This window comes from Gavia stellata, chromosome Z (genome assembly GCF_030936135.1).
Source record: "Gavia stellata isolate bGavSte3 chromosome Z, bGavSte3.hap2, whole genome shotgun sequence".
NCBI lineage: Eukaryota > Metazoa > Chordata > Aves > Gaviiformes > Gaviidae > Gavia > Gavia stellata.
This window is the reverse complement of record NC_082637.1, coordinates 43,065,848-43,077,443: the sequence shown is the minus strand read 5'-3', so window position 1 is coordinate 43,077,443 and position 11,596 is coordinate 43,065,848. Positions and strand designations below refer to the sequence as shown.

At 41.4% G+C, this 11,596-nt stretch overlaps 1 protein-coding gene across 1 annotated transcript in view; it reads left to right on the top strand.

Annotated features, from left to right (window-relative positions):
- Positions 1 to 295: 295 nt before the first annotated feature.
- LOC104259212 (guanine nucleotide-binding protein G(q) subunit alpha) overlaps positions 296 to 11,596 on the top strand; it is a 139,540-nt gene continuing 128,239 nt past the window's right edge. The window contains exon 1 of the mRNA XM_059834140.1: positions 296 to 441. Coding sequence (XP_059690123.1) covers positions 306 to 441 — 136 coding nt within the window. The 5' untranslated portion in view covers positions 296 to 305. The remainder of the gene's footprint in view (positions 442 to 11,596) is intronic.

Here is an 11,596-nt window from a genome sequence, read left to right as displayed (position 1 = left end):
GGGTAGCAGTGCTGCCGCCGCGGTGGATGTTTCCATGTTGTTTGGTGCATGATTTAGAGGAGAGGAGGAGTTGGCAGCGGCGGGTGTCAGCGGCAGGGAGCGGGGATCCGCGCCGCCAGCGGCCCTGCCTCTTTCTCTTCGCTCCTGTGTGGCATCGAGGCAGCTGCCTGTGCTTGTCGTGCGGCGCCCGGCGGGGGCTCCCGGGCAGAGAGCGCCTGTGCCCCCCGGGGCCGGTGCGGCGGGGTGCGTGTGTCTGCCTGCGATTTTAGGGGGGGTGGGGGTTGTGCCTGAACCAGTTAGGAAGAATGACTCTGGAGTCCATCATGGCGTGCTGCCTGAGCGAGGAAGCCAAGGAAGCCCGGCGGATCAACGACGAGATCGAGCGGCAGCTGCGCCGGGACAAGCGGGACGCGCGCCGGGAGCTGAAGCTGCTGCTGCTGGGTGAGTGCGGGCTGCCGCCGCTCGCCTCGGCCCGGCCGCCTCGCCTCGGCTCGGGCCGCCGCCGGCACGCGCGCCCTAGGTGCCGCCGGGGCCGCAGCCCCGGCACCGCCGCCGCCCCGGGCTCCCTGCGGCCGGCGCTACATGGCGGGGCCGAGGCAGCCTCCGGCGGGGCCGGGGCGGCGGCGGGTCTGGCTGAGCTGCCCCCGGGCGCTCGCCGCCCCCGCCGCCGGGAGCCGCCGGCCGTGCCCCCGCCGCGGCGGGGCGTGTGTGCCCGCCCGCGGGCATCGCCGGCGGCGGGGCGGACGGCTGCGGCTCCTGCGGCTGGGCTTGGTGTGGAGGGCGAGCGGCCTTCCAAAATGGAGAGGGGAAGGACGACGGGTGAGTGAGGGGGTGCGAGGCGGGGGGGACGGGGGCAAATGTCGGCGGCCGTGTGTGTGGGAGAGCGGTGGCAAGAAAGAGGATTAGGGAAGGGACCGGCAGCGAGAGTTGCTGTGCAGGTCGATGGTGGCGGGCTTAGTATCTGCATTGTTCTGTGAGCCTCGGGAAGGTTGTTGGCTCACTGATTGCATTTTTCTTCGTGATTTTTATTTTATGAGGTAAACTGGGATACGGGGCTTGTGCTGAGGTTGTAGGCTGGTTTTTAGGCAGAAAAGGGAACCGTAAAGCCCCAGATGCACACGTGAAGCTGAGGAGTAACCTGAAGCATGTAGGATCTTTAATACCTTCGGAGTCCTCCCACTGATCAGGAAATAAAGATCTGTTGTGTCATTTCTCTTTCATTAAAACAGGTTGTTATTTTGGAGCCGCAAGTATACAGAGGCAATGTTTCTCTAATAGAAATCTGCCTTGTGTTAAAATAAGCCTCTTGAATTAAAATACGTCTGTCCGTATCCAGTGTGCTCTACTATGTCGCGTAGCTCCTGTGGTAATACAGCTTCTGCCTGGGACTTGCAGGCCTTGAAATATGTCTGCACCACGGCCTGGTGTGTGAATGAGTGGGAATGTTCCAAGTGGATGCAGGATCTTTATGCTGAAGGTTTTTGTCTTGGGTCATGTGTATCATAGTAGCGATTTATACTGGGAGAGTAAGCTACCTTTTCAGTGAGATAGGGAGAGCTGAAAGGAAAAGTCAGAATACATTTTAGTACTTCCATATGAATATGCTATTTCCTGCAGCTTGTCTTCTGGATATGCAGAAAGTCGTTGGGATCCTTAACTGATGTGGGAAAGGAGTGGTGGAGACAGATGCAGCACTCCCAGTAGTAATGTTCTGTCTCATTTTGGCCTGATTTTGTTTGATGGAAGTGCATGTTGTGACTGTTTCAAGATTCACAAAGAAGATAAAATAGGGGATAGATAGCTTGCCTTTGCTTAATTTTATAGATGTTTAAGTATAATTACTTAATGATACACATTCACTTCACAAGAGGCAGTTGGCATATTTGACTTGTTACTCAGGTCCAAATTGTTTCTGTATTTTCCTGATTTTTCTTGCCGTAGTGCTAAAGGCTTCTCCCAGGTTTTCAAAAATGTATGAAACTTAACTGAACGAGACAAATATATACTACCTAGAGAAGGAATTCAGAGACCCATTTCTGCACCCAATAATGCAGAGCTTGTACTGTTTTGCAGGGTCCTCCCATGTGAAGTGTAGGGATAGGTAGTGGTAGATCGGGGTCCAATTATGGCAGTGCTTTGGACCAAATGGAATGCAGTGACTTGAAGGAGAACAGGGGAGAAGCCGACCTGTAGAAAGCATTGAGGAAAACTCTCTTGAGTGCTTGTATGAAAGGTTTTTGCGTTAATCAGCATCAGTGCAAACCAAGTGTTCTGACACGCTTGTGAAGTCGTAAGCATGGTGTACTAGAGACCAAGAGGGGTGAACATTCGGCTGCTCATACTTAACAGTGAATCTGTATACTTGGGTAATGAAGCCGGTACAGAAGTTGTTACTGTGCACACACTTTTGGTCTTCTGCTTTGTCAACCTCTGTCATATGTTTGACTGAAGGTCTGTGTCCATGTGCAGCTATTTGGATTAACATTTAATGACCTCATCTTGTAAAATGCAGTATAGTGGTGAACCACTGTTGGAGTTCTGGTATTGGGTAGAGATTGAAGTTTCAATTTATAAACAAATTTTGAGGAAAACTTTTTTTATTAGTGGGTTTATTTTAGGTATCTGGCAGCACTTTTTTTTATTCACTCACACTGCTTCCCCAGCATAGGCAGTTGCTTGGTTATTAAGTTTGTGTTGTTTGTGTGGGTCATTCACATGGTTATGAGACAGACAAAACCATTTTAGAATAGAAAAGTAGTCATTAAAGACGGTGAGGCTGGTAGCATGAAAACCATCTGCAATTGCTTAAAGTAATCTTTTTTTTTTTAGATGGAGTAGACCTTTACTGTCCCATTACATGTCTTTCCCCCTCAAAACTTAAGTTACTAGTGTTGCTTAATTTATTTTATGTAAGCATAGGCAAACATGGTTTTGTTTGGTTTTATTTTATTTTTTTTCTCTTTTTCAGAAGTGCTAACTTCTCATTCCCACTTTGTAAAGTATTATGGGACTTAAAAGCCTAAGTGGGTTAAAGGCTTTTCAATATGGGACTGAGGCATATCCGTTGGCTCATAAGGAGAGTACTAGTGCAGTTTAAGCTGAGCCATGTTAATTGACCATGCATGTTCTTCAGACTTGCTGCAAGTGCAAAGTGAAAAGTAGTATTAACTTGGAGGGTTTTAAGGCACAAACAAGCATATCTATGCTAGATAGTTTTCTTATACTTGTTTAAAAATTAGGTGTACATACGTACAAATGCAGATATGTAGCAAATATAAAGAAAAAACTTAACATTTTTGGATCGTAATAGAAGGTTTTTTCCCCCTTAACTAGTGGAAGATACAGTGCTTCCTTGAAAAATGAGTTCATTTGCGCCTAACTGTTACTGTGTGACACACACACACACTGTGCTCAGTATACCCTTTTTGTGTATTGATGATGATGTATTTTTACTTTTAATGGGATCAAAGAGTTCAAAATGCTGTCACTTGTGGAAAACTTTTACTGCATGCTAAGGTTATTTTTAAGTATTAATTTAAAAACAAATCCTTTCTGTGATTAAAATAACACTTGTAGGTACTTTGTTGTACATCATTGCTTAATTTTTGGAACAGATTAGAACAGGACAAAGTTTTTTTGGTTTTTTTTACTATTGTAATTCTGAAAAGCCAGTATTCAGAAATAAGCACTGAAGCATATTACAAAGGCATAGTAGTAGTTCGGCTAGCACAACTTGGCTGTAATGTTTAAGGCACTTTGGAACAAATTCAGTCTTCCGCTGAATTTGTTTTTAATCTCATGTATTTTCCAGATTCTTCTGGATTTCATTACTGCTGAACACTTTGTAAAACCCTATGATTGTTCTCCAGAGCTTACAGTTGTTAATATCCATCCATTGTTTGCCGTTAGCCATAAAAACACATACATTGTTTTTGTAATTGGAAAAAAGAGGTGTTTTAATGTTTTATGTTGGTATATACCAAACAAAATGTACGGTATTCTGCATGCTTGTATTTTAAGCGTGTATGTACATATTTGTTTTTAAGTAGTAAGGTCCATGCGGTCTAGTTCTTATGTATATCATTTTGCCTGTCCGTGGAAATTTTGCATGCTCTCAGAAAGCAGCATTTGGGCCTGCATGATAGATTGTAGCCAGAAATCTTCAATCCTGGGCGTTGGCTGCCTGTATGCTCTATATATTTATATTATACATTATTTTCTCAGTAGGAAATGCCTTGAATATCTAAGAAGATAATCTGGCAGCATCATGCTACATGGCTAGCTATGCCTACATATCTAAAAACCGTGGCCAAATCAAGTACTGGAGGTGTGTGACAGTGTTCGCTATTTTGTGGCATATTTATTGGTATTGTGTCATTGCAAAACATGTTTTTTTAAGGGGTAGGTGTTTCTTATGTTTGAGATACTTGCTATGTCAGTGAAGAGAGTTGCCTGATATGAGTGTCCTTGTATTCTCTGTGCACTACCAAAGGAAACAGGTGGAAGACAAGCCATTTGAATTAGCGTGAATGGCAACCAGTCTTACGTGGAAAGATACTTTTGAACATAATGTGACTATCCAGCGGGCGTGCGGATATATATGCATTTATTTTCTTATACGTGTGTCAGCTGAATTAAAGATTTACATGCAGAACTTGGTGAATTAGCAACGACTTAGACTTTCTGTAGATAAGTTGAGGAGGAAGTGGGTCCATTAAGCTGACAATGGAGTACACTGGTTTTATTTAACTTTTTCTTCAGCTAGAGAAACAAGCAAGCTTCCTTAGTTTTCCTGTAACTTTCATTTGTATCAGTCTGTCCTACTCACACTGAACACTTTCAAATACTTCTAGGTAGTTACCGCAGTACATATTTGCAACTGTAAATGAACAAATAGTTAACGTACATCTTGATGTGTGTTGTAACTAGATTGGTAAATATCTCTTATCTAGCAGAAGCTGTTTCTAAGGAACTAAAATTTCATTCTGCATGCAAAACACCTTTGTATTTTCTTATATAGACATATACGTCCATATATAAAATTAACTTCTTTTTGGAGGAAAACACGAATAATCATCTGGATATCAGTGTGATAATGTATGAAGAACATATATCTAGAACATATTTAAGAACATACTTATTTATTTTTAGTGCATCGTGAAGGGATATTTTGTTTGCTGCCATTAAAAAGGGTTTGTTGCTGTTTTGGTTTTACTTCTTTATAAGTGATGTGGACCCAATGAAGTTATAGGAACTAGCTGAGGGCCTGAATAGTCAAAGAATTCTGACTAATGTGATTTTATTCTCATGTCAAAGAGCCAAGTGACCCCAAATTTGTATCTTACATTGGCGAACAATATTGCATTAGTGCAGGAGGGAAAAGTATGTGCTGAGCAGAAGACTCTCATGAGAATGGACATTTGAGTGTCTGCTGCAAAGTTAAGAAATAATAATTCTGCTTTTTTAGCTGCTTCAAATTATTTTTCTTGGTGTATGATGGCAATGGCAATTTCACAGGGGAAAGCATTTCTTTTTAAATAATATGACAATCTTTGCAAAATTAATCCCAGGAAGGTGTGAAATAGCGTTATAAGGTACATGTGTCATTAATGGTTGTTATCTTTATTGCAGTAATAGAATACTTTAAACACTGAGCATTTTTTCTTGCCCTGCTGAATGGTATAAGTCTCAGGAAAAATCTGTTCTTGCGTTTGAATGCTGCTATGTATGAACAGCTGTTATTAATAAAATTATGGAAGTTTTTCAGCATTCACCTTTTTATTTTTACTCTAACTATAAAAACTCTTACTGGCAAGAACGAAGACCAGGAAAGCGGTACAAAACCAAGGAAGAATTAGAATGTAGGAAATACTAGGAAGCCATATATGTGGTGTTCTTAGCATCAAAGAAGGAAGCATGCAGCAGGCTTTAAGTATTGTTAACGCTGTGCAGAGAAGTTAGATGTGTTAACACTGGAAGGCACGAGTCTAAGAGATACCACAGTTCTAGAAGTTAAAAGTTTTGAAAGTTACTGGGAGAGTTCCAGGAACAGTACAAATGTTTTTTCAAGCTAAATTAAAGATTGAATCTTAAATGTTCTGAAAGCTCATTGTTCCCCCAATAAGTAACGTTGATACAGAGACTAAACTGAAGGGTGATTGTCTACAGATTTTTGTCCTTTGTGGGTTTTCAAAGGACAAATGGCACGGAATAATCAAACTACTTAATTTGCATACTATGCTTAGGGTTTAACAGTACTGTAGAGTTTTATCCCAGAACCCCTGTGCAGATGCAGTTGCCAACAGATAAGTGCTGCTGTTGATTTCATTCTGCATTTGGGAAGGTGGTGTGGCTATTCCAGAAACAAAAATAAAACCCACCAAAGAAGATTTCTCCTTTGTTGATCCACTGAGGCAGAATCATCCGCCAGACTGAGATGAACAATACCGTCTAAGGGAGCCCCACCGTGGTGGTTCAGCTCATCTTTCTCTGAAGAGGAGGTGGTGTGTGCAACATGGGCATAGCTTGAATAAAGCAACAGAATATCAGAAAGTTTCTGAAAGTGGAAACTCTTGGTGATTTAGTAAATTGCAAAGATAGAGGCTGTATCACTGTTGCCTTCACAGGGCTGAGCTGTGTATCGACATCTCCATCTCAGACCTATGCTGTTTGTAAGTTAGTTTTACTTGCTCTGTATGTGGAAGAAGCATCTGTTAGGAATGGGAGTAGACAGTTTTGTCTGGTGCCTGGGTCTGGGTCTAGTTTTGTCTCAGAGCAAATAGATGGATTAAATATCTACTCAGGGTCCTGTCCTCATTGATTATCTATGCCATTTGTTTTGTATTTAGGGGAATGCCCTGGTGGTCCTTGTCGAAATGGTTTGGGACTCAGCCCCAGCTGAGTCTGTTGAAGGAGGATTTGTTTCTCCCCAAGGGAGATTGTGGAAAGGGCAGTCAGCATTTGAAAGATGTTATATTCCTCACCCCATGCCCCCACCCCACTCCCCGTTAAAATCTTCTCTCTGAAGAGATCAATGCAGTTAGGTCCTTAACTCTTTTGAAGTTAACTGAAAATACAGCTGTAATCTTGGTAAGGATCACCAAATGTGGATCAGAAGGGTTTTCTTCCAGATGGGGTTAGTTTAGCCACCTTCGAGTTAAATCCAAGGTAAGAGCTCAGGTTTACTGTTCTGGAGGAATTGGTGTAATTGGATGTGATGGAAACTAAACTTGTTACAGATTCTCTCAGTAAACAGGAATCAAGAGTTTAGAAATTACTGGAATATTTTAGATTTCACAGTATTTGCTCTTATGGCACACAATATATATTACTGCCTAGTCTTATTAGTATGTCTGTCACATGTCGCATTAGTACGCTTACTGGCTGCTAGCATACTGCTTCTTGGTCCTTGGCTAGTTCATTGCTCTACCAGCTGCAAACTCAAAAGAAACAAGATAATCTTTGGCAAGAATCCTTGTACTGACTGAGAACATTTATGTAAGTTAAGGAAAGTGGCTTTTCTCTCCTTGTTCTATCCCATCGCAGGAAAGTTTTTAACTCTTTAAGTCTTCAATGTTAATGTTAATTATCTTGCTTATATTAGAGAATGTTGGAAAAGAATGCCAAAAGCTGTTTCAGCCCACGTTTCTGGGTGAATAGAGTCAGCCAGAAAGTCAGAAGGTTTCTAGCAGCAACTGCTAACTTATAAGGCCAGAAAAACTCAAACACATAGAGGCTGGGAAAGATGCCATCATTCCTTGTGCTTTTAGGAACTGATCAGGCTTGGAAAAGTGAGGATCAAGTATGGAACATCTATTTTACTCTGATACTGGATTTACTAAGCATTATATGTGCCACCTCATCTCACGGACCAGAGCAGTAAAAGCATTTGAAATTAAATGCTGAAAGCTAAAGTCGTCGTTCATGTATCTTCAACAGGTTCTTGTATAGCTATCCAGGTACTTGGATGATTTAATGTTTGACCTTTTGCAGTGTGTTGTCTAGATGGTGTTGAAATCAGCATTTATGTTAATAGTGAAAACCTTTCAAAGATGGCTTGCAAAAAGGAACAGTTTAAAAAAAAAAAGCCCAACCCCCCAAAATACTCCTTTGTTACAAGCATAATTTGCTTTAATTCAGTTGGTCTTTTAGGAGAGAAAATAATTCTTACAATACTTCTTACTTCTACTTCTTTTTTTGTTTGTTTGTAAAAAGGAAATAATAGTAGCCTAGAAACTGAGACACACTGTATGGTTGTGCTGGGGAAAAAAGCCCAAAGAATAAAACACATGATCTTACATGTGTATTTAAATAACTCTGGTTAAATTCTCTTTTGCCTCTTTTCATGTTTGTGTGTTGATGGAACCTGACATTTAGAAGTGTTTTCAAAAAGGGTGACAATCTTCATGCCAACTTAATGTCTCCTGTCCTGAGGCTGCCAGTTTTTATTAGGGGTGGTTATGATGTATGCACATCGTCACCATTAACGATGATGAGATTGGTGGCTTATCTCAGAGTGCAGGCCACCAAGCAGCTATCTGACTGACTTTTGAACACTGATGACTTGGCCCATTATTGAAAGAGAGATTTGGAGATCAAAGTTCCTTTATTTTGTTACCATTCCCCTAATCCATTAAGCCTCCTTTTAGGTGAATTTTTGTGGGGGGTTTTCATGTAGGAAGTTATAGGTGTTGGGCATCATGCCAAAAGGATTTAATGTAAATCCTCCATGAGAAACACTTCTGATGTGTGAAACTTTTTTTAACCCCTCAAGAAGGGGAAACATCTTTGACAATGCTAAAACTCAAGCCAAACTCAAGCTATAACTTAGCCTTAGCCTTAAGACTGTGGAACAGATCCTCTCATTTGTCAAAACATATGGAAGACAGGGAGGTGATTAGAGACAGCCAACACGACTTTACCAAAGACAAATCGTGCCTGACTATTCTAGTGGCCTTCTATGATGGAGTAGCTGCATCAGTGGACAAAGGGAGATGTATGGATTTCATCTATCTAGGCTTCTGAAAGGCTTTTGATATGGTCCCCTACAACATTCTTACTGCTAAATTGGAGAGATATGGGTTTGATAGATGGTCTGTTGGATGGATAAGGAAGTGGCTTGATGGCGACATCCAAAGAGTTATGGTCAATAGCTCAATGTCCAAGTGGAAACGAGTAATGAGTGGTGTCCCTCAAGGGATCATACTGTTTAATATCTTTGTTATGACATAGACAGTGGGATTGAGTTGCGCTCTCAGCAGATTTCCAGATGACACCAAGCTGAGTGGTACAGTTGGTACGCTTGAGGGTAGGGATGCCATCCAGAGCGACCTTGACAGGCTGGAGGAGTGGGCCTGTGTGAACCTCATGAAGTCCAACATGGCCAAGTGCAAGATCCTGGGTGCATTGTCCCTGAGTCGGGGCAATCCCCAACATCAGTACAGGCTGGGGTATGAATGGATTGAGAGCAGCCCATGGAGAAGGATCTGGGGGTACTGGTGGATGAGAAATTGGACGTGAGCCAGCAATGTGCAGACCAGAAAGCCAGTTGCACCCTGGTCCGCATCAAAAGAAGCGTGACCAGCTGGTCATGGGAGGTGATTCTCCCCCTCTACTCTGCTCTTGTGAGAACCCACCTGGAGTACTGCATCCAGTTCTGGGGTCCCCAGCACAAGAAGGACATCGACCTGTTAGAGCAGGTCCAGAGGAGGGCCACGGAAATGATCAGAGGGCTGGAGCACCTCTCCTATGAAGACAGGCTGAGAGAGTTGGGGTTGTTTAGCCTGCAGTGGGGAGACCTTACTGCAGCCTTTCAATACACAAAGAGGGTGTAGAAGAAAGATGGAGAGAGACTTTTTACCAGGGTCTTTAGTGACAGGACAAAGGGCAACTCTTTTAAACTGAAAGAGGGTAGTTTTAGATTGGACATAAGGGAGAAATTTTTTACAATGAGGGTGGTGAGACACTGTAACAAGTTGCCCAGAGAAGTTGTAGGTCACCCATCACTGGAAGTGTTGAAGGTCAGGCTGGACGGGGCTTTGAGCAACCTGATCTAGTGAAAGATGGCCCTACATGTGGCAGGGGGATTGGACTGGATGATCTTTGAAGATCCGTTCCAAACCAAACTATTCTGTGGTTCTGTGATTAGAGTGCTTTGGTAATAAGTAGTTTCGTGGAATTAAAGATATTATACCTATTCCCAACCTAATTGCTAGATGGAACAATGCTTTATTTATTTTTTTCCCTTCTGAAAATGCGCTAAACATACTTCTGATTTTCTTGGTGAGAAGAGAATGTTGAGAAGAAATAGCATGAGATTTTTTTCTACTGTGTTCAGTTTCCTCATGGTCTGTGTTTATCTCAGCATTGAAATGGTAAATAAACTAAAGGAGATAACAAACGTTTACTCTGGTCCATGAAAAGATGAATTTCACTTAGATGACTGTTTCTCCTGGTTTAGCAGCTGATTTCATAGAAAGGCAGAATGGACAATTTGGGAGTAAATTTGCTTTCATTATAGAAAATACTTGATTTTACATTTTAAATAGGACTAAGATTCATTGGAATTACTGAATTTCAGTAGATTGACTGATAGCATGTTTGATTTAATTCTAATGTTAGCATCTTGGCTTGTGATCATTTAAGCTTGGGTTTTAATACGATCTGTGATCATAGGATTCTCGAAGCATTCTTTGTCCGGAGTAATTTTTGTTCTCTTGGGGTTTATTTGCTTAATTCCATTCATTCTTGCTTCTTATCTGCAAGACATGATAATAATGAATTCTGATTCACTGTGGTTTTGTTCTGTGTTTGGCTGTACAACAGAGTCATCCACTACTATTAATTATTAAATCTAGTTAGGGTTAAGAACTAGACTTACAATAATCTCTAAAGATTTTAGCCTTTGAACCAAAACCAGATAAACAACATGAACAGAATTTGCTGATAGCTTAATTGTGGCTGTACTCCCAATGACAAATGCAAACCTCTGACATTGAGCAGTGAAGTTAATGTGTACACCTTTAAGTTGTTTCCCTTGAAGAAATTTCTGACACAAGCATTCTCTAGGTAACAGCATTCTTGTGCCTGTACTTATTTTTTTTAAAATTTACAACCATGTTAGTTTTGTTACTGCAGTTTTCATTTGATTGTTCTCAGAAAGTACTTTGGCTGAATCTTTTGATTTACAGACTTTTTTGGTCTACAATTTCATGTAGTAAAGTGAGGAGCATAGTATTTAAATTGTTACATGGCATTTTGTCTGTGGATTTTTCCAATTAAATATTATAAACCCAGTAAAAAAGGAGAAGTTATATTGCTTTTGTTATTTAAAAAGGCAAAAGAAGGTGTTCTTTTTATCAGTAATTATGCAACGTTAGTGTATATATACATGACTTGTCAAGCCATTAGGGCACATTCTTATGTTACAATGGCTTAAAAAAAGGAAAAAACTACCATGACAGTACTTTGTAATGCCTTTGCTTTATATTTTAGTTGTTTGTATCTCCAAGGAGTGAGTATATTTTCTGGAATAATCCATAGTTGGAGAAAGGTGATCACCTTCCATGCCTATGTGTTTTATTTGTCTTGTTTACAT